Raw genomic sequence first — 21,844 nt, 5'->3', positions numbered from 1 at the left:
TAGAAGTTATGACCTAATAATAGCAAAGAAGAAAATATTCCTAGAAAAACATTGTTATTCTTATAATAGTGGTGGTTGGTTGTAGGGTAAACAGTGAAAAGTTGCAGAATAAGCAAAGAAATAAGACCGAGACCATTTCTAGGTCAAATGGATAAAGGGAATAAATACCTAATAATAACACTACTCATGTATTTTTGAATGAACAAATAAATAACATTCAAAGCACCTCGCATACTCTTTGTACTGGCGAGGGAATTGGGCGGTTTGGGGTCGGTTTCAAAGTGCTATCTCATCCAAAAGGGGCTGACAAGGGAGGGATTGTTTCGTCGATTCGTATAAGCTTGACCCATCTTTCGAGGCAGTTGCCTCTCCCCCTAAGCCTCAGAGTGGGCTTTTTTGTGTATGATGAGGTATTGTTAGATTTTAGTAAATGTCGATCGATTGTGTAGACGTGCTGCTAACAGGGCATTAATTTTCACGTTTTTCAAGGGGTTTTGTCACAGTATAACTGCCAAGGTTACCCGGTTAGTGGCGCGGCTTTTACCCTCCATTGAAGGACAAGCTATACCCGCCTCCTCGCATCAACCTCACCCAGACTGAGTGGGGTCGGGAAAAGCAGCACACGGTTACCCAAACGGCCACCCGTCCGGATACCAACCACGCTCTCCGTTACTTAACTTCAGTGATCCATGAGAACTCTGGAGTATTCAACGTGCTATCATCACCCGTCCATTTTCACTTTCACTCCACAATGTTCCCAAACTTTCCCTTTTCCACAGTAGGGCTAGCACCAAACCAATTTTATTTTGTTTCTCCCTTTGTTCCGTGTGTGTGAGAGGTGAAGTTTTTTCATCGGGGATTCGAGGGGTAGTGCTGAAAGTGCCATCAAAGTTAGCAGGTACACCATCAAACTTCGCCCAGTGTTCTGTTGTGAATTTTTTCCAACAACTTTTTCTACCTTTTTTTCCGTCCCTTTGTTCCGTGTGTGTGAGAGGTGAAGTTTTTTCATCGGGGATTCGAGGGGTAGTGCTGAAAGTGCCATCAAAGTTAGCAGGTATACCATCAAACTTCTGTACCCAGTGTTCTGTTGTGAATTTTTTCCAACAACTTTTTCTACCCTTTTTTTTCGCCCTTCAAAGCACTATCCCTCCCGATACACAAATTCAGGTTAAGAAGTTCAAGCTGAGTTGTCCACAAGTTTTTTTCTCGACCATGAAAGTCGAAATTTGAATAAAACTTCTATCAGACCTCTACCCTGCGTTACAAGGTTTTTATAAAGGGAAAGGTCGAAGTTTGTTGAAACGTATACTGTCCGTCCGTTTCGAAAGTTAACCCTCCATTTTTACTTTTTTTTACGGTTTTTTATTGGACTAGGTATTTTTCTTTTCTGTGCTCACTGTCCCAGAATTTGAGAGTTTCCAGGAATTTCTACGTTTTTGAAAATAATATACTGTTACTTGTAGGGAATATATCTCTTATTCTTCTTTTTTACGTAGTTTCCTTTTTTCTATTAGCTACTTTTTGTGTCGTTCGATCCCTCCTGGGTTGGATTTTTGTGGAAAAAAAAAACTTTAAATTGTTTTCAAAAGCCTGCCTAAAGTCTGGACAGACCAAACTTTCATTTTGTCTCTTTTGTAAAAGAGGCTCCCCTTTTGTTGAAAAAAGTCATGAAATCCCAAAGGAGAGAAATCAACAGATTTCGTACAAAATACGAATATAGACAATTTTGTTGAATAACATCCAATCCACCAATGTATGTAAACTTTAAAACTCTTTAGATTCTAAATCACATATATTTTGAATCAACACTCCGACAGAATTGACAAAAGTGGCGTAAAATTGATATAAGGAAATAGGTACGCGTTAAGGAAAAGACACACTTTACAAACAGGTGTCTAGAAGTCTAGATATACGGAAGTATTTTAAATTTTGCCTTCTTCCACTTTGACCTGTTGACTCGGTGAAATTCAGGTAAGGCTGGGCTGAAATGTATATTTCATAATATAGGTTTTTTTTTAATTGGTATCATACATATACCTACATACCTGGTTCAGAGACTACATTTTTTTATGTGTTTGGAATATTCAAGTAGACATAGTTAGGTATTGTTTGTCCATAATGGTCCTTATGTCCATGAAGGATGACAAATTTAATGTCCTTTAGAAAAGTCGTCGGTTTTAAAAATTGATAAATTTAAAAACAATTTTTCTTTCTTTCAATTCTTCTTTTTTCCTTCCTCCCATTTATTCTCCTCTTCCTCCTTCTTACTCTCCACCTCCTTCTCTTCCATTATTAAAACTTTCCCCTTATCCGTTGAAATGCATTTGAGCTCCGGTTTTCTGGAAAATGGGAGTGCAAGGAGTAAGGAGTGTGAGGGAGTCCATGAAATGAGGGGGAGTACGAGAAGAGGGGAGGAAGTGCATAGAGGGAGGGAGTGAAAAGGGGGGAGTGCAATTGTGGAGATTCTATTTTCCAGTCGAATTTTGCATTTTTTTTAAACATAACATTTCCATTAGTAGTTTTTTTTTTATTTATTGTTTATTTGTACTTTTTTTCGTTTGTTTTACTTTTCCTGATGAAAATTTTACTCTTGATATGAATTGATGAAAAAAAAACGTAACAAATCAACTTTTCAATCGAATATCCTCATCCGTTTTATTCGTTATTTATTAATTTTATTTATTTGCCATTTAAAGGTAAATACATTATATCGACAACCTCTCTCTTTCTCCTTCTTCCTTCTTCTTTCTCACTTGCTCTACTTCTTCTCTTTTGAAGGTTTGGAATTTGGAATCATCCTTACCCCGTAGGCCCGTAGGAGGCAAATTAAATCGAGAGAGAAGAAGCTTTCGAAAGTTTCCTACGAAAAAAAAGCTTTCCACAAACTTCTGTTAGGTATAGGTAATCTTTACGCTATCTTTATTATCAAATACCTATTACCTAGGTATTCTACCTAAACCTATTACCTACGCAAGTGCCTATTACTCTTCTAGATATTACTTGGAGTTTAGGGGAAGACACCCACTTTCATGTCTTATCTTCATTACGTGTAGAGGAAGGGGCGTTAATAACGGCCCCACGTCGCGAAAATTACCCCCACACCCTAAAAACGAAAATCCCTAAAGCCTCAAACAACCCCGCCATTCTCCGTCTTTAAGATAGGGTTATTCCACCCCCAACTCCTAAGACCCCTAAAAACAAAAATAGGTACATCCCTCCCTTCCTCCTAAAACGAAAATGGGTAGGTAGATAATTCTATCCCCCTCCTTTAAAACGAAAATTGTTTCAGCAACCCCCCCTACCTAACCGCGGGAGGCAAAAGATAGGTGTATAGGTATTTCAAAATTCCTTCCTTCCTCCTAAAAACAAATACCTATAGGAGTTTCTCTCTCCCTCCATGTGCCCTTCTTTTCAACCTTTTCCTTTCTCTCCCCTAGACGCCATTTTGATATTTTGAGTACGCTACTAAAGCTTTTCTTTTTCTTCTCCTTCTTTTACTTCTTCTTCCTTTTCTTTTTCTCCTTCTTCTTCTTCTTCTTCTTTTTCTTCTTCTTACTCAATTCTTGTTCTTCTTTCCCTTCCTCACATTTTCTTTGCTGAATTCCCTTTACGGATTTCTATTTTTCATCGCGCATTCATCGAATTTTTCTTCTTTTTCATTCATTTCTTTTCATTCTTGATATTTTATTTTTCTTCCTCTTCCTCCTTCTTTCTTCTTTTTCCCCTAAAGTCGATGAGATTTAAACATGCCAAAAATAAGGATCAGAAGAAAAGAAAAAGATTTAGGTACTGAGAAGAAAGAGGGGAGACAGAAGGAAAGGTCAGTTGTTTAAAGACAGAAAGTAAGAGAAAGACTGGAAGTGAAATGGAAAAGTGCTTGTCCAAGAATATGCGGGAGGGAGAGAGAAAGGGATGGTGAGAAAGAGAGAGGGGAGGAGAAAGGAAGAGAGAGAGAGAGAGAGGTAATGGAAGGGGAAGGAAAGAGGGAAGATTAGATGTAGGGCGAAAGAGACGAAGCGATAGAGAAAGGAATTAAGGAAGTGAAAGAGAGAGAAAAGAGAAGAAAGAGAGAGAGAGAGGAAGAGAAATAGGGAGAGAGAGAGAGAGAGACGAACAGAAGAGAAAGCAAAGTTTTGCAAAATATTTTGGAAACATTTTATTGCAAACTATTTTTTGCTTCTCCAAACGACAACAATAGTTACATTTTCTCTCAAATACCTAGCAATCCTAGCATTGTTTGTAAATTGATGTTTTATGTACGAATAAAAAAAAAAGTGAAACTCTGCCAAAGTTGTCTGACAGTGCTGTCGATTTGTCACCAGGGTTGCCAAAGTGATGGGATTGTGATTTTTGCAGCATGGCCATTGGCTACATTATTGGAAATAAAATACAATTCTTCGAAAAGGGTCCGATTTCCCTAACCATCATCAGTGTCGCAGTGGTTAGCTCGGTGGACTTTGAATCTTGAGGTTGGTGGTTCGAGTCCAAGTCAAGTCACAAAAAGTTGTCACCAGGGTTGCCAAAGTGATGGGATTGTGATTTTTGCAGCATGGCCATTGGCTACATTATTGGAAATAAAATACAATTCTTCGGAAAGGGTCCGATTTCCCTAACCATCATCAGTGTCGCAGTGCATAGCTCAGTGGACTTTGAATCTTGAGGTTGGTGGTTCGAGTCCAAGTCAAGTCACAAAAAAAACTGCTCTTTTCAGTGGAACACAAAATCAGTGAGTCAGATCCTAAAACTTTGTAGCTCGCGCTTCAACTCCTTAAAGGTATAGGACGATAGGAGGGCATAGGCATATAGCAGGGGTGGCCAGACTTTTTTCGTTGCGGTTCCCTTCTTAACTTTCAAAAGCTCTTTTCAGTGGAACACAAAATCAGTGAGTCAGATCCTAAAACTTTGTAGCTCGCGCTTCAACTCCTTAAAGTTATAGGAAGATAGGAGGGCATAGGCATAGGATCTAACCCATTGACTGTGAGTAGTCCACTGAAAAGACTAAAAGAGCAGTTCTTTTTCATAACTCACTCTATCTCACCACCCTGTTTATTTAAAAGAAAGTAAGGGGCAAAGTGAAATACTTTTCGTTAGGGGAACAAGGGGCTGCAAGGGTCGCTTTCTATTAGGACGAGCCAGCCAATTTAACATGGCTAGAGCTAGAGACCATCACCCCGGTGTATAGCAGATACAAAAAGACATGTTTTCTTTATTCTGCTATCGCCATTCGGCGAAAGCTAAAGTCGCTACAACAACAACACGTGAGTAGTCCACTGAAAAGAGCAGTTCTTTTTCATAACTCACTCACAGATCTCTATCTCAACACCCTGTTTATTTAAAGGAAAGTAGGGGGCAAAGTTAAATACTTTTCGTTAGAGGAGCACGGGGCTGCAAGGGTGGCTTTCTATCAAAAGTTCTCGGCAAATTTGAAACTTTAGACGTCATTATTAATTCACAATACACTGGCAATGTTTACCTTGGGATGTAGATTCGCTTTGCTCTTTTCAGTGGAACACAAAATCAGTGAGTCAGATCCTAAAACTTTGTAGCTCGCGCTTCAACTCCTTAAAGTTATAGGAAGATAGAAAGGCATAGGATCTAACCCATTGACTGTGAGTAGTCCATTGAAAAGAGCAGTTCTTTTTCATAACTCACTCACAGATCTCTATCTCAACACCCTGTTTATTTTTAAAGGAAAGTAAGGGGCAAAGTGAAATACTTTTCATTAGGGGAGCACGGGGCTGCAAGGGTCGCTTTCTATCAAAAGTTCTCGGCAAATTTGAAACTTTAGACGTCATTATTAATTCACAATACACTGGCAATGTTTACCTTGGGATGTAGATACACTTTAAGACGCGATTACACTAAGGCACGGCTACCTTGTAAGCGCTAGATTCGTAGAAGCTCAACCCGTCCTTTGGGGCCGACCAGCCCCTACACCTAAGCCTCAGTTTGGGCTTGTAAGCCCTAGGTCGAGGGTTCGATTTCCGTCCGAGGCGAATTTTATTCTAAACAGAGAAGCTTTTCGGACCTTTAAGGTACATTTTTTTTTCTTTTCTTTTTTTTTTTTTTTTTTTCAGCTCAAATAAACTTCTTTTATCCCTAACCTGATAGTGTGATAATTATGTCACAATTCATTGCGTATCTGCGCTAGGTATTCATACCAAGGTCCTAAGGAGAGTTCCCAAGAAAGTTTTTTTTTTAATTAGGTACCTAGGTATTTATTTATTTTTATTTTTGGAATTTTCCAGGTGTACTCAACCAGAGAAGAACACCCTGTAGTTTATTTATTTACCTATTTCCCCCCTTCTTTTTTTTCCCGTTATTTTCTGTAAGCATGCAAATCATATAAACAAGACTTCAGAGGGAAAATGTAGACGAAATTTATGTTTCCCATCGTTTGAAGCTTTTGCGAAATCTTGACGAGGGGCAGAGGAGAGAGAGGTGGAGAGGAGAGAGAGAGGGAAGGAGGAGAGAGAGGGGGGAGGAGAGAGAGATGGAAGGAGGAGTAAGAGGGGGGGAGTAGAGAGAGAGAGAGGAAAGGAAGGAGGAGTAAGAGGGGGAGAGAAGAGAGGAGAGGGGAGGAGGAGAAAGAAAGAAGGACAATTACAAAGAGAATAAGAAGAAAAGAAAAGGGAGAGACACGGACTATTACAAAGGGTACTTACAATGAGGGGAAGGAGGAATTGGAGAAGGAGAGAGAGAAAAAGGGGAATGGGAGAGAGAGGGGGGAGAGGAGGAGGAAGAGAGCGAGAGAGAGAGCTTTCCAGGTGGGGGGTTGTATTTTTTGACATGCAAAACTGAAATATTGCAATAATAAAATTCATTATTTCCGAAGGTTATGTAAAAAAAAATGGAATTGCCATCAGTAGGTTTAGGGGAGGAGGAGGAGGAGGAGGAGTAAGAGGAAACAGTAAAGGTACTTATACCTACCTAACTACTAACCTTTTAGGAAAGAGGGGAAGAGAGAAGGGAGAGCAGAGCAATGCAAGAGGGAGAATGAAGAAGGAGAGAAAGAAAAGGGAGAGACAAGGAAAGGAAAAGAAGGAAAAGGAAAAGAAATAAAGACAGGACGAAAAGAAATGAAAATAAAGGAAGAAAAGAAAGAGGGAGAGAGAGAATAAGATAAAGAGGTAGAAAAAAAACGAGAGAGAGAAAAAAAAGAGAGAGAGAGAAAGAGGGAGAGAGAGAGAAAATAAAATGAAGAGGTAGAAAAAAACGAGAAAGAGAGAGAGAGGGGGAGAGAAAGAGAGAGAGAGAAAGAGAGAGAGAGAAAGAAAGAGAGAGAGAGAAAGAGAGAGAGAGAGAGAGAGGAAGAGAGAGAGAAAATGAGGAAGAAGGAAAGGATAAAGAGGGAGAAAACGAAGGAAAGAAATTCACCTAATTGCAAATAAACCTACTAACACAGTTCTTTTTTTTACCTACCTTTTTATGACCCTAAAAATAACTACCTACTCATTTATACCTCCTCCAACATCAAGAGAAATACGATCGACATACTATAAAAGGCAAATCGCTCATTTTAACATGATCTTGAGTATGAGTGTATGAGCTAGCCTTTTATTTTATGAGCTAGCCTTTATTTTATGTAGGTTTTCAAACGGATAAGGTTCGTTCTCGGAGCGGCTGGCTTTCTCCTATCCTGTTTAATCGCACTAACACTACTAAAGCAACTAAAGTCCGTTGGAAGAAAATATTGGAGGAGAAAAAGGAGGGGAAGGAGAAGAACAATGAGGGGAAAGAAGAGATAAAGAGGGAAGAGGGGAAGTGAGATAAGAGAGGGGGAGAAGTGAGAACAGAGGGGGGGGGAAAGAGATAACGGGCAAATAGACATTGGAATTTGGCATGTTTGCATTGAAAAATAATTTCACTCGGTTAATATTGAAGGAGCTTGGGGACTTTGGGATTTTTTCAATTTGAGAAAAAGGGAGAGAGGGAGAGTCAGAAAAAGTGTGAGAAGAAGGGAGAACAAAGGAGAAAGGAAGGAAAAGGAGAGCGGGAAGGAGATTAGGGGAGAGAAAGAAAACATGTTAGTGACAAAATGGTACTACAATGACGTGGGAGAAGGGGAAAGAGGAAGAAATGGGGACAAAAGAACAAATAGTATAAAGGTGTGAACAAGAAAAAGGGAGGAAGAGGAAAGAATGGACGAGGGATAAAATTATAAAAGGAAGGGAAAAGGAAATTTTTTTCGGAAAACACGAAAGGAAAACATATATGGATCCGGAGGACAAACGAGGGAAGGAGAGAAAGGGAGTGGAATAGAAAAAGAAGAAAGGAAGGTACAAAGAGGAAGGGAAAAAGGGAGGAAAATAATAAAAAGGGGGTAGATAAAGGAGGAAAAGAACTAAGTAAGAAGAGGTAGAAAATAGTGACAAAATGGTACTACAATGACGTGGGAGAAGGGGAAAGAGGAAGAAATGGGGACAAAAGAACAAATAGTATAAAGGTGTGAACAAAGAAAAGGGAGGAAGAGGAGAGAATGGACGAGGGATAAAAATATAAAAGGGAGGGAAAAAGAATTTTTTTTTCGGAAAACACGAAAGGAAAACATATATGGATCAGGAGGACAAACGAAGGAAGGAGAGAAAGGGAGTGGAATAGAAAAAGAAGAAAGGAAGGTACAAAGAGGGAGAAAGAGGAAGGGAAAAAGGGAGGAAAATAATAAAAAGGGGGTGGATAAAGGAGTAAAAGAACTAAGTAAGAAGAGGTAAAGGGAGATTCGATAAAGGGAGGCAAATGGTAAAAAGACATAGGTACTGAGTGGGTACTACTGGAGGGGACGGAAAAAATAGATGGAGACTCGAGAGAGAACGAGACCAAAAGGAGAGAGTGGGCGAAAAGGTAAAACTGTTGTTTAATTTTTAGAATAGAATACATAGAATAGAATAGAATAGACCTTGTTTTTGTTTATCCTGCTCGAATGAGACTAAAAAGTCCCTTTACCCCAGCAGTCTAAACAAGGTTTCGAGTATTTTATGGGTTTAACATTGTACAATGCATATTTATTACAATAGACCTTGCTTAATTATGTAAATAATAATAACACATAATAATGAGAAGAAGAAAAGAGAAATAAATTAAAATAAAGAAATAGAGTTGAGTAAAGTATGATGATCTTAGTGATGGAGGTGAGATGGATACCTACTATAGTGAAATTTGTAAATCCATTTTGTACCTCTATTTCAATACAGACAAAATGTTTGTTTTGTCTGGCGTGTCTTTATTATTTTCCTCCCTTTCCTTTTTCCCACATTCCCCCATTTTGTACCTCTATTTCAATACAGACAAAATGTTTGTTTTGTCTGGCGTGTCTTTATTATTTTCCTCCCTTTCCTTTTTCCCACACCCTCCCTTTCATTCCCCATTCTCTCCCTTTAATTCTCCCATTCCCTCCCATGTTCATCCGTTTTTAATATTAGGTAGGTACATAGGTATTCTTTAACCACGATCGAATAAACTACGGGCCAAAAAATTCCCGGAGGGACGGACCCAGCTTGTTTAGATTGTTTGCAATCGGCACTACCTACATCAGATTTAGGTTCCTACCTACATATTTATAGGAATTTTCATTGGAATTATAGAAATTCGTCGTTTTCATTTTCTCCCGTCTATTTCATTCCTTCTTCCTCTTCTTTTTTTTATCTTCTTTTTGCTCTTGACTCTAGTTTTTCTTGGTTTTGTTGTTGCTCTTCTTCGTACATATTATCCTACTCTTCGTCCTTCTTTTTCTCCTCCTCCTACTCCTCTTCTTTTTCATCATCTTCTTCTTCCTCTTCTTCTACTCCTTCGTCCCCCTTTGCTTCTTCTTTTCCCTCTTAATTTTCCTCTTCATAAATCTCCCTCTTTTTCTTTTTCTCCTCCTCCTCCTTCTTCTTCTTCCCTTATTTCCATTCCTTCTCCTTCTTCTTCTTCTTCTTCTTCTTCTTCACTTCTAACTAAAATCACTAAAAAAATAAGAACTGTCAACTATCAACTTCGAAAAGCAAATGTACATAACTTATCATGTTCAACAAAAAAATTGATATATTACGCTCTGGTAGAATCAGTCCTGAGGTACGGAGTAACTTTATACACCTTCGCCCCCCAATACTGTCTCCAACCTTTAGGGAAAGAAGCAATAGAAAGAAAAAGTGGAAGAAATGGAAAGAAGAAATGGAAATAAAGGGGCAAAAGGGAAAGAAGGAAAGAAGCGAGGAAAGGTACATTTTAGTGAAGAATAGAATTTCTTCATTTCAAGTGCTGACTGCAAATTGTGCATTGGCTCTTTGTTGATGTATCTTCTTACCCTATCTCTCCCTTTTTCGTTCATTCCCTTATATTATGTTTCCCTCCTCATCTCTCCCTTCTCTCCCCCCCATCATATATGTTTCCTTTCCCATTCCTTCATTTATAAATTTATGTATTTCCTTCTTCTTCATCCTTCCTTATATCTTCCCTTTCCATTTAACCCTCTTCTCCTTCTTCGATATATTTATCTCTCCCCTTCCCTCCTTCCTCCCCTATTATGTATGTTTTCTACCACCTTATATTTTGATGTATCTTCTTACCCTATCTCTCCCTTTTTCGTTCATTCCCTTATATTATGTTTCCCTCCTCATCTCTCCCTTCTCTCCCCCCCCCATTATATATGTTTCCTTTCCCATTCCTTCATTTATAAATCTATGTATTTCCTTCTTCTTCATTCTTCCTTATATCTTTCCTTTCCATTTAACCCTCTTCTCCTTCTTCGATATATGTATCTCTCCCCTTCCCTCCTTCCTCCCCTATTATGTATGTTTTCTACCACCTGAAACGCTCGTTTTGTGTTGTTTTCCTAAGCGGATGTAATGGTTGAACGATTGACAACGCAACGTTTCAAAACGTTAACTTCAAAATAAGTTTTGTTAGTTTCACACCATAAAAATGAGAGCAATAAAAATATTATCGAAAGAGGTACCTACTTAGAGACTCTAGAGTTGATGTCAACCCACCTCAGTGGTGTAGTGGTTAGCACGGTGGAGTTTGAATCTGGAGGTTGGTGGTTCGCGTCCAAATCAAGTCATGAAATTTAGCGTAGTGTATTGAGCGGGGAACGTCTTTTGTGACAAACACTAAGCATTTATGCTTGTAACTTAAAACACAGTTAAATTTTCGGAGTCCTCCTCACAGGAAAGGTGCAAAAATTAAGCCCGAGGGGCGGTCTAGGCCCCTCTAAACACGGCCCTGGTATAAAAATGATACTGAGAGCAACTTTACCTTGTGGCTAGGCTTACGTTCTAGTTCCTACTGTTAAGCAACGTTTAGTGTGGCGAATCCCTGGAAGGGTGGCCATGTCTCTTTTCTTTTCTCTATTAGTTCTCGTCCACTTTAAATTTTAATGCCTATTTCGTCCCATTCATATGATTTCAGGAGGAAAAATCGCCATGCCTATCTCCGAGTTCAGAAAGAAGAAGTTGATGTATGTGTTCAAAGTTTTCATTGGTAAGTTTACCCTATTACATATTCATAATTAAAAATAGTATTGTATCAAGATGTAGATAGTTTTTCTTTCTTTTTCCTATTAAAAAAAATGCGAATAATAAAGTGTTTCATCGCCAATTTCATTTTGTAGCACGCGAAAAAAAACTGCTACAATAGACTCGTGTGGTCTGTGTCGTAGCATGCCCATCCCGTAGATGGTATGTCCCTCATCAGTAGTATTGTATCTTCCTTCCTATATTTGTTCCAGGAAAAGCTTTTACAGAAAGCTTACCGAAAAAAAATGTAGATTCACATTGTAAACTTTTGAAGTTTTCGGAAACGAAAAAAAAAAACGTATTTGTAAAAGTTTAAGGATAAACCCAGCTTATTCGCAATTTGCAGATTATCCCGGGATAAACTCTCGACAAAAAAAAAAGGATTTCCTTTCAAAATCCGGAAATCACTCTGCTCTTTTGTTTTCCTATTTTTACAGCTTTTAAATTTATTTAGAGTATTTAGATCTAAGCACATTTGTGTTGACGCACCATAATAAATTAAAATAATAAAAAAAAAAGATCTAAGCACACTCAAACTCAAACTCCTTAGTTTTCTTAGTTAACAAAAATTTTAAACTTAGTTTTGAGTGCTCTTAACTCAAAAATAATTTAAGGTCTTGGGATTTTTTTTATTTTTTTATTATTATTTTTTTTTAGATCGAGGGGGTCATAATATTATTCGGGTCGAGCCCAAGAGGGATAAAGGATGCAAAAAGGAAAAAAAAAACGAGAAGTATTTTCCGACATTTTAGATTTCCGAGAGCAAAGAAGAGAGCATTTTTGAAATAAACAAATTGACATTTTGATATCAGGGGCGGATGGAGAGGAGGGGAGAGGGGGAGCTGTCTAACCCTTTTCTATTCCAAGGGTAAGGTTCGTGAGGTCACAGTCACACAGTGGCGAATAGAAGGGAATTCGAAGGGAATCTGAACTAGTGGTTCAAATACTAGTCGTTTAAGGATCAAATCCTTTACTCCAGCAGTAGGCTACTACTATTATTGTAGTCAAATTCTCAAATTATATTGAGGATAAAATTCCATACCTCGGCTGGGATTAAACCCACGCTCTCCTGTTTACCAGGCGAGCGCCTTGACCACTACACCACCGAGGCAGGCTGTATCTAACTTTGTATATTTATATTTGTCTCTGATAAAGCCACCACTGGTCGCTACTCGATTAAAGTAGCTACTCAATTGTCCTCACGAGGCTAAGTGCACCCCGAACTCCAAGCACAGAGCCGAAAAACTTCGAAACTGCCAGGAATTGAACCCGAGCTCTCCGGTGTAGGTACTAATATAATTCCTAGTAGAATATATAGGTAGAATAGACTAGAATACCCTGTTTGTACTGCCAGAATGAGACTGAAAAGTCCCTTTACTCCCGCAGTCTAAACAAGGTCGTATGAATTTGGTACAAAAACAACAAAATCTGGTAAGTAGGGAAAAAGTTCGAAGAGCGATGACGTCAGATTTCGAGAAATGATGCGCAGAAACGTATGCGCACAAACAAATGAATGTGTTGCCTGCGAGGGAATATTTGATGTGACGTCATCGCCTACAGGAGCGTATGCCGTGACGTCGCATTTCAAGATTTACCGGTATTTTTTAAGTGGATTTCCGATCTCAAAACAAAGGAAAGCGAAAAAAAGATACATAAAATCTAGCCTTTGTTTTCAAAGGTTTGTTTAATGATGTTGAAACATGAAAGCCCATTAAAAGTTGAGCCTAGTTTATTTTTGCGAGTGTAAAAAAAAGCGCTGAAATGTTCCTGACAGACGGGATTTTCGAATTATGAGAAGCTATTTTTCGAATGTTACCTAAGAAGGTAGGTACACCTATAGAGCTATACCTGCCTATTTGTAGTTTTTTTTTCTAGCACCTACATCATAAATACCTAGATAGAGACTAAAACTTTAGCTAGGAAGTAGCAAAGTATGTACCTAGACACAATAAATAATAAAATTATTAAAAACTTTGTAGCATTACATTGTATGAGCTCCCTATAGGTACATTTAGGAAGAAAATGATTCTCAATCAAGTATTATTTACATTCATCAATCAAGTATTATTCCTTTTAACCTTTGTACTTATTCCATATTTCACGTTTGAATTTTGTTCCAGATGTCAACGGAAGTGGTACCATCGACAAGATAGCTTAGTTGGTAGTGCGTCTGCCTTGTAAGCGCTAGGCCGCGGGTTCGATTCCCGCCCGGGGCGGATTTTATCCTGATGGGATAATGTTCGTTCTCGGAACGGCTGGCTTTCTCCTATCCTGTCTTCCTTCTCTCTTCGATTTCGGGGCGATAAGACCATAGCAGTTAGAGTTCCCTCTGTCAAACCTCTTGAAAAAAAAATAATTGTGTAAATAAATGTCTTTAAAAAAAGGATTGAATTTGCTTTTTTGGGTCGTTTGCAACCGGCACTACATCAGATTTAGGTTCCTACCTACATAGGTATGTATTCATAGGAATTTTCATCGGAATTATAGAAATTCGCCGTTTTCTCGTGTCTCTTTCATGCCCTCTAAGAACTTGTTCTTTTTCTTTTTGCTGTTCACTCTCGTTCTTCTTGTTCTTGGTTTGTTGTTTCTTTTCTCCTCCTCCTCCTCCTCCTCCTCCTCCTTCTTCTTCTTCGTTTTCCTCTTTTGCTTATTTCCCTCCTTCTAATTTTATTTCTTCTCCTCCTCGTCTTTCTTCTTCTTCTCTTACTTTCACTCCAACAATCCTTTTCCTCCTCCTTTCCCGTCCATTTTCTTCTTTCTTCCTCGTCTCATTATTCTTCTTCTTCCTCTTCTCCTTCTTTCCTTGCTTCTACCCCTTCTCCTCCCTTTATTTTGCTCTTTCTTCCTCGTCCTCGTTCTCCTACTATATATGTAAATTTATTTGTTTTGACTTGAACAGTTTGTACCCTTGTGTTAATAGCTATGGAAAGGCCCAGGCAAAGCTGTTGCTGTAAATGTGGTTACAAAGGCATTAGGCTTAGCATTGTGGAAGGGAAATTTATAAACGGAGCTTGTTATTATTATTTCCCACTCCCACATTAATGTTGAGTGTTCCCTTGTTTTCACACTCCTCCTCCTCCTTCTCCATCGTCTTCCTCTTCTCCTCCTCCTCCTCCTCCCTCTTCTCCTTCTTCTTTTTTTATTTAAAGAACAGGCCATTGGGTTATTCCCAAAAGAGCCTCGATCTTTACAGTTCGCCCTTCATAGAAGTTATGACCTAATAATAGCAAAGAAGAAAATATTCCTAGAAAAACATTGTTATTCTTATAATAGTGGTGGTTGTAGGGTAAACAGTGAAAAGTTGCAGAATAAGCAAAGAAATAAGACCGAGACCATTTCTAGGTCAAATGGATAAAGGGAATAAATACCTGATAATAAAACTACTCATGTATTTTTGAATGAACAAATAAATAACATTCAAAGCACCTCTCATACTAGTGGATGTGTTTAATTGTACAGGAATCCCATTCAAAACGGAATTATTACATTATAAATTTATTTCGATTCAAAGATGATTTCTTTTTATAATATCTCGAAATAGAGGTAGGTAGGGAACACAGAAATTACACGGAAAAATGAAATTTAGTTTTGTTTCCCCACTGAAAATGTTAAAGAGCTGCGTTATAAATGATTAAAAATGCCAGCATACTCGTAGTTAGCTAGTTTGGTAGCACGTCTTCCTTGTAAGTGCTAGGTCGCGGGTTCGATTCCCGCCCGGCGCGAATTTTATCCTGAACGTATAACGCTCGTTCTCGGAAAGGCCAGCTTTCTCCTCTCCTGTCTTCCTTCTCTCTTCTCTTTCGGGACGATAAGACCTAAGATGTTGTTACAGTTCCCTCTATCAAACCTCTTTTAAAAAAAAAAAAAATAAAAAAAAAACATCAATTTTCATCTTGGATATTATTAGGTCATGACTTCTATGAAGTTCAAGATTGAGGTTCTTTCTGGAATATGTAATTCGGTACCTACTTACATACTTCCCGTGTCCGCAAATGTTACCAACTTTAGATCTGGAAAAAATAAAATAAAAATCTGGGCAAACATTGTGCTCGAATAATCTTGCTTCCTCGTCTGCACTGTTTCATTCATTGTTTACACGAAACTCTCTGGGGGGGGGCAGAAAAAAAGAGTAATATTTTATCAATCAATCATAATATCTTCACCTAAAGTCCACATGAATAGCTCCTCTCTCTCTCTCTCACCTCTTGAAAACAAATTTCTGATTTCTTAATAAAAAAAAAGCAAATTTTTGACGTTTTTTACAAGGGTTGTTCCTTTTACCATGAATACCTATCATTTTATTAAGGGTCTGGGAACTTTTTTTATTACACTGTTCTGAGGGAAAAAAAAACACACGTACCTATTATGGGATAAACGTTTGACTCTCTCTCCTCTGTCCTCCTCTTTTATCCTCTCCTATCATGTCCTTTCGTCCTTCTCTCCCTTCTTCTTCTCCTCCTCCTCCACCTTCACCTCTTCCTCCTCCTTCCCCTTCTCGTCCTTCTCTCCCTCCTCTTTCTCCAGTTCAACATCGCTGTACATTTTATAAGTGTTAAGACTGCTAAGGATTTTCTTTTTCTTGCAAATTTATTCATTTTCTTACCCACCTGTTTCGTCTGATTTTCAGAAAATCTGCAAAATGCGAGGTTGGGAGCAAGGCAATCCGAAGATTGACTCTACCCGATCTATTCTGCTACAAGTCTGGGAGGGACTGAAAACACGCGCCGATCAAGACCATGATGGACAGGTAAGCATAAGGGTTAATTATTTTATTATCATTATTATTATTATTCATAGACCTGCCTCGGTGGTGTAGTGGTCAAGGCGCTCGCCTGGTAAACAGGAACAGTTCAGAAATAAATTTCTCTCTCGAATATGATTGATGCTTGGTTTTATATCAATCTCGTCCGAGCCACTTGATTTAGACAGGGCAGTTCAGAAATAAATTTCTCTCTCGAATATGATTGATGCTTGGTTTTATATCAATCTCGTCCGAGCCACTTGATTTAGACAGGGTGTTCTGTGCTCTCAATCCCATTCTTGGTAGTTACAGGGTGTCCCAATTTCATTTCATTATCTTCAGCCTAGAATCTATTGTTCGATAAGGGTTTTAAAGTCACTATATAACTGCTAAGGTTTTTAGTGAAGGTGATTTTACCTTACCCTCCATTCAGCATTTCAGCAACAAGCTACCCGCCTTCTCATGTTAACTTTTCTGTATGGCACAATTTTACATTAAGCGCCTCTACTAATTCTATTATCCTCAATATAATTTGAGAATTTGACCACAATAATAGTAGTAGCCTACTGCTGGAGTAAAGGGACTTTTCAGTCCTTTGCGAGCAATACCTATAAATAAGCACTACCTATTATCATTATTTATTTTTCAATCAATTGAATCCGGATTCGTATCTGGATTCGATGTATTTCAAATCCCATTCACTGGATTTGGATTTTTAATTCACTTTTTTTTTTCAAATGAGTGTGAAACGCGGTGGAATACTCGTAAAACCTGATATGACCTTAGTTGAAAATAATGCTACAGTCACATGTCTAAAAAAAAAAAAAAAAAAAAAAAAAAAAACAAAAACAAAAAAAAACGAAAACAAAAAAAACTCCCTTGAATAAAGGTAACGACACAGCAAACCCACGCCCACCCACTTGTCAAGAATCATACCACCCATCACCCAATCGAGAGGGAAAGAAGTTTTTGGCTGAAAATACCCCACCCATTTCAATTCCATTGGAAGGAGAGGGAAGGGAAGAAAGAGAGAGAGAGGGAAGAAAAAGAGAGAGGAGAGGTAGAAATTGAGATGAGGGGAAAGAGAGGGTAGAAATTTTATTGAGGAGAGGGGAAAGAGAGGGTAGAAATTGAAGGGAGGGGGAAAGAGAGCAAAAGGGAAAAATTGAGGGAAGGGGTAGAAAGGGAAAGCTTTCCGTTAAATACCCCTCTATTAGAATGACAATACTCGTATACCACCTACATACCTACAGGTACCTATAGTGTTTTATCAGAATGGTTATAGGTATACCTATAATGGAGCAGTTGCAGCTGGGTAAAAATTATGAATAAAAGGTCGATTCCTATGTAAGAAGTTGTGAAATATCCAAATCTGAAGTCAAAACTCCGAAAAAGTAACTTTAGAAGGTCGAAAAGTCAATTTTCATTTGCCGATCCAATGAAAAAGTTCGAAGAGGAGTGACTTCAAGAAATTCAGATTTTAAGAAATGATGCGCAGAAACTTATGCGCACAAACACATGAATGTGTTGCCTGCGAGGGAACATTTGATGTGACGTCATCGCCTACAGGAACATATGCCGTGACGTCAGATTTCAAGATTTACCGGTATTTTTAAGTGGATTTATCTCGGGCTCTATAAGTCGTAGAAGAAAAAGAAAAATTCCCCAGTTCCTCATTTTCCTTATCCTATAGGAAGGAAAGTAATGTAATCGGGTCAAATTTTCGATGGTCAGTTTTTAGTGCCAAAACTCGTTTTGAGGTCCCTAAAGCCTAAATCCAAAGTTTCAGCCATTGGTCCGTGTGTGTGTCTGTTGTCCGTCTGTAAACAAAATATCTCGAGAACGGTAAGCTAGATACTTGAAATTTGGTATGTATCTGTCAAATGTGACAAGGATGCGACACGAAACTTTTGGTTAAGACCGGTGCAACGCTTGGCGGCATTTTACCGCTTTATGGTGGTTTTCGGTACCGACTTGAAATTTGGTATCTAGTTTACAAATGTGACAAGGAACGTTTGGTTGAGATAGGTGCTGCGTTTGGTGGTATTTTGACCGCTTTTGGACAGATTTCGACCGTTTTTTGGCGGTTTTCAGCTAAACAGACTAAACGGTTAGAGATATTCTAAAAGTTAGGGTAGAAGAACACCCAAATAAGCACCATTTAATAGGATAAGGAAAGTCGTGTGATGTTCACACCAGATTTTTAAGTTTTTATCATCGCTAGATATTCGGAAGTTTTCTTCTTCTTCTTCTTCTTCTTCTTCTTCTTCTTCTTCTTCTTCTTCTTCTTCTTCTTCTTCTTCTTCTGAAAGAGAGAAAGCAAAAAAGAAAAGATTAACAGACCAGCAAAGACATGAAGTGATAGAACGATGTTTTCACATGAATAGTCGCACAGAACAACAAATTTTGCTAAAAGGAAAAAAAAATAGCAAGAAACTCTTCGAAGAAAATAAAGAAAACGAAGGAAAGGAGGAGAAAGAAGAAGAAGAAGGAGGAGGGTAAGACGAAAAAGGAGGAGGAGGAGGAGAAGAAGAAGGACCGCAAAAAAGAAAAGATTAACAGACCAGCAAAGACATGAAGTGATAGAACGATGTTTTCACATGAATAGTCGCACAGAACAACAAATTTCGCTAAAAGGAAAAAACATAGCAAGAAACTCTTCGAAGAAAATAAAGAAAACGAAGGAAAGGAGGAGAAAGAAGAAGAAGAAGGAGGGTGAGACGAAAAAGGAGGAGGAGGAGAAGAAGAAGGACCATAAGAAGAGGAGGAGAAAAAGAAGAAGATAGACAAAAAAGGTCTTCATCATTAATTTGTCTTAATTTCATTTTTCCTCCATTTTTCATTTCCTTTTAAGAGAGAGAGAGAGAGAGAGAAAGACTGAGAGAGTTTATCCTGCATGGTTTATCAATCACTATCTCTTTCTCCCTATTTCTCTCCCTTTTTAGTTTTGTGTAAAAAGTTCCAAATGATAGATTGGAATCCACAAATAATAATAATGATAATGAATGTCTGTCTCTCTCTCTCTCTCTCTCTCTCTCTCTCTCCTTCACTTCCCCTCCCTCTTTCTCTCTTCATATTACTATTTACAATGCACTTGTGTGTTGACTGTACCTTTCTCTCTCTTTCCCTATTAAATTCTCCTTCTCTCTCTCTCTCACACACACACACTCTCTCTCTCTCGCTCTCCCTCTCTCTATCCCCCCTATTTTCTCCTCTCCCTCTCTCTCTCTCTCTCTCTCACTTTGAACTTTAATTATCTACTATCTAAATAGTCTGATGATGAGGTTTTGTGTGTTCAGTTTCAAAAACTATAATCTGTTCAGGATACAATGAATTGCTAAATTAAAGGGAGGTAGAGAGGGGAGAGAGAAAAGAGAGAAGGAGAAAAGAGGGCAAAGAGAAAAAGCTAAATAGGGAGGAGAAAGATAGGGGAGGGGGAGAGGAGTGATAAAAAGAGGAAGAAGGACAGAATAGTAGAGGGAGGAGAAAAGAAAGAAGAGGGGAAAAAGGAATAAATATATAGGAGAGAAGGAAGGAGAGATGGGCTGAAGAGAGGGGGACAGAGACGGTGAAAAGTACATGTGGGAGAGGGAAAAAGAGGGGAGAGAAGAATAGGAAGGGAAAGAGAAAATGGGAAAAGGTTGGAGAGACTAGAGAGAGAGAGAGAAAGAGAGGGGAGTGTAGAAAGTAGGGAAGAGAAGGATCAAAAAGGCTTTGTGACATAGAAAGCAATAGACCATAGACCACACATTGTGATAATTCACGGCATTGGTTTCCCAAATACAGGGTGGTCCATGTACCTGCCTCAGTTGTGGTTTAGTACAGGTGCTACCACCCAAAAAAGGGGAAACGAGCTTCAGAAGAGGGTAAATTCCGATAGGAAATGGCACTTTTGTAAAAGTACCTTCTTCCCCCGGAAATTTTATGCAAATAAAAAAAAAGCCTTTGACAAATAATTTGGGCAAGTGCTTGGAGTTCGGGGTGCACTCAGCCTCGTGAGAAAAATTGGGTAGCTACTTTAACAGAGTAACTACCAGTGGTTGCAAAACCAGTATAAAAAGATTATTGAAATAAGAAAATTGATTGTAAAAGAGGCACTTATGCTCTAAAAGAGACACTTTAAAGCTCGGGGGTTTTTTTTTTTTTTTTTAGTTAGATTTTTTCAAGAGGTTTGATAGAGGGAACTGTAACAACGGACGCCGGACGTCTTATCGTCCCGAAAGCGAAGAAAGAAGAAGGACAGGATAGGAGAAAGTCAGTTTTTCCTTTGAATTTCGAATCTGAACTGTTTAAAGTTCGCCCCGGCCGGGAATCGAACCCGCGACCTAGCGTTTACAAGGTGAATTGGGCTAGTTTTCTCACTACTTCTCCTTTCGTCTTTATCTCCCTTTTCTCTTTTTATCATGATCAGATGATCAGTAAACAGACTTTATTGTTTTATTTGCTTTAAAAAAAGGAAGTTTGGAAAAAAGAGAGAAAAATCAATGGGATAAGAAAATAATATTCCATCTTTCGAGTCAATGGGCCATGAAAAAAGTAATGAAATTTTATCAAGATTTTCAGCTTTTTTTATATTAAAAACCTGCCTGAATGGACCGATTGATATCATAAGGTAAAAAAATGAGAAGGACCGGGGACGGGGAGAAGGAGGGAAATTGAGGAGAGAGGAAGAAGGAGATGATGGAGGAGAAGAAGAAGAAGAGGTTGAGAGAAGAAAGAAAGGGTGGGGAGTGGGGAGAATAAGGAAGAGGAGGAAACTAGTAGGAAGGAAAAGAAAGAGGAAGGAACTAGGAGGAAGGAGTAGGGGAAGAAAAGGAGGGGCATGTGAAGGGAGAAGGATAGAGGGAAGAAGGAAGAGGAGGAATAGGAGAAGGAAGGTGAGGAAAGGAAATGGACAAATAGAGGGAAGAGTTTTGTAAGAAAGAGGACGGAAAGAAAAGGAAGAAGGATAGAGGGAAGAAGGAAAGATAGAGGGAAAAACGAGCGATAGGCAAGAAGGGGAGGGGTAGGTAGAGGGGGAGAGATAAAAGGTGAGAATAGGGGACAAAAGGTGAAGATTTTTTTATGGGGGGGGAGGGGCAGAAAAAAAGAGTAATATTTTATCAATCAATCATAATATCTTCACCTAAAGTCCACATGAATAGCTCCTCTCTCTCTCACCTCTTGAAAACAAATTTCTGATTTCTTAATAAAAAAAAGCAAATTTTTGACGTTTTTTATAAGGGTTGTTTCTTTTACCATGAATACCTATCATTTTATTAAGGGTCTTTTCAGGTCAGTCAAGAGGAATGGTGTACAATGTGGGACGAGTTTGCCCGCCAACCAGAAGCCGCCCTAGACTGGCAGAACTCCTACATGAACTTCATGTTTGACCTTGAGGATGCCTCAGGTGAGTAACTGTGCCTGATGTCATCCTGATTTACCCTAACCATGCACAACGTTGCTCAACTTCAGTGACCTATGCATATCTAAGGTCTTATTGTCCCGAAAGCAAATGGAGTAAGAAAACAGGATAAAAGAAAGCCAGCCGTTGCCAAAAAATGAACCTTAGCTGAACAGGATAAAATCCGCCCCTGGCGGGAATCGAACCCGTGGCCTGGCGCTTACA

At 38.7% G+C, this 21,844-nt stretch overlaps 1 protein-coding gene across 1 annotated transcript; it reads left to right on the top strand.

Moving 5' to 3' along the window:
• The first annotated feature begins 1,857 nt into the window (after positions 1 to 1,857).
• LOC103514385 lies at positions 1,858 to 21,633 on the top strand. Its single transcript, XM_026827371.1, has 6 exons — positions 1,858 to 1,971; positions 11,389 to 11,460; positions 13,616 to 13,652; positions 14,395 to 14,445; positions 16,062 to 16,242; positions 21,511 to 21,633. Exons 2-6 carry the CDS (start codon positions 11,403 to 11,405, stop codon positions 21,631 to 21,633), a joined length of 450 nt encoding a protein of 149 aa, XP_026683172.1. The 5' UTR covers positions 1,858 to 1,971; positions 11,389 to 11,402.
• Positions 21,634 to 21,844: the final 211 nt, after the last annotated feature.

The sequence above is a fragment of the Diaphorina citri genome, unplaced genomic scaffold (assembly GCF_000475195.1).
Source record: "Diaphorina citri unplaced genomic scaffold, Diaci psyllid genome assembly version 1.1 scaffold1129, whole genome shotgun sequence".
Lineage (NCBI taxonomy): Eukaryota > Metazoa > Arthropoda > Insecta > Hemiptera > Psyllidae > Diaphorina > Diaphorina citri.
Note: the sequence above shows the minus strand (reverse complement) of the source record. Positions and strands in the feature narration are given on the sequence as shown.

Excerpts from the sequence above, each read along its gene's own strand:
- LOC103514385 (XM_026827371.1), top strand. The coding sequence starts at position 11,403 with ATGCCTATCTCCGAGTTCAGAAAGAAGAAGTTGATGTATGTGTTCAAA. Across the intron at positions 11,461-13,615 it reads TGTGTTCAAAGTTTTCATTG|ATGTCAACGGAAGTGGTACC; the intron begins GTAAGTTTACCC and ends ATTTTGTTCCAG. Across the intron at positions 14,446-16,061 it reads GCCCAGGCAAAGCTGTTGCT|GATTTTCTTTTTCTTGCAAA; the intron begins GTAAATGTGGTT and ends AAGACTGCTAAG.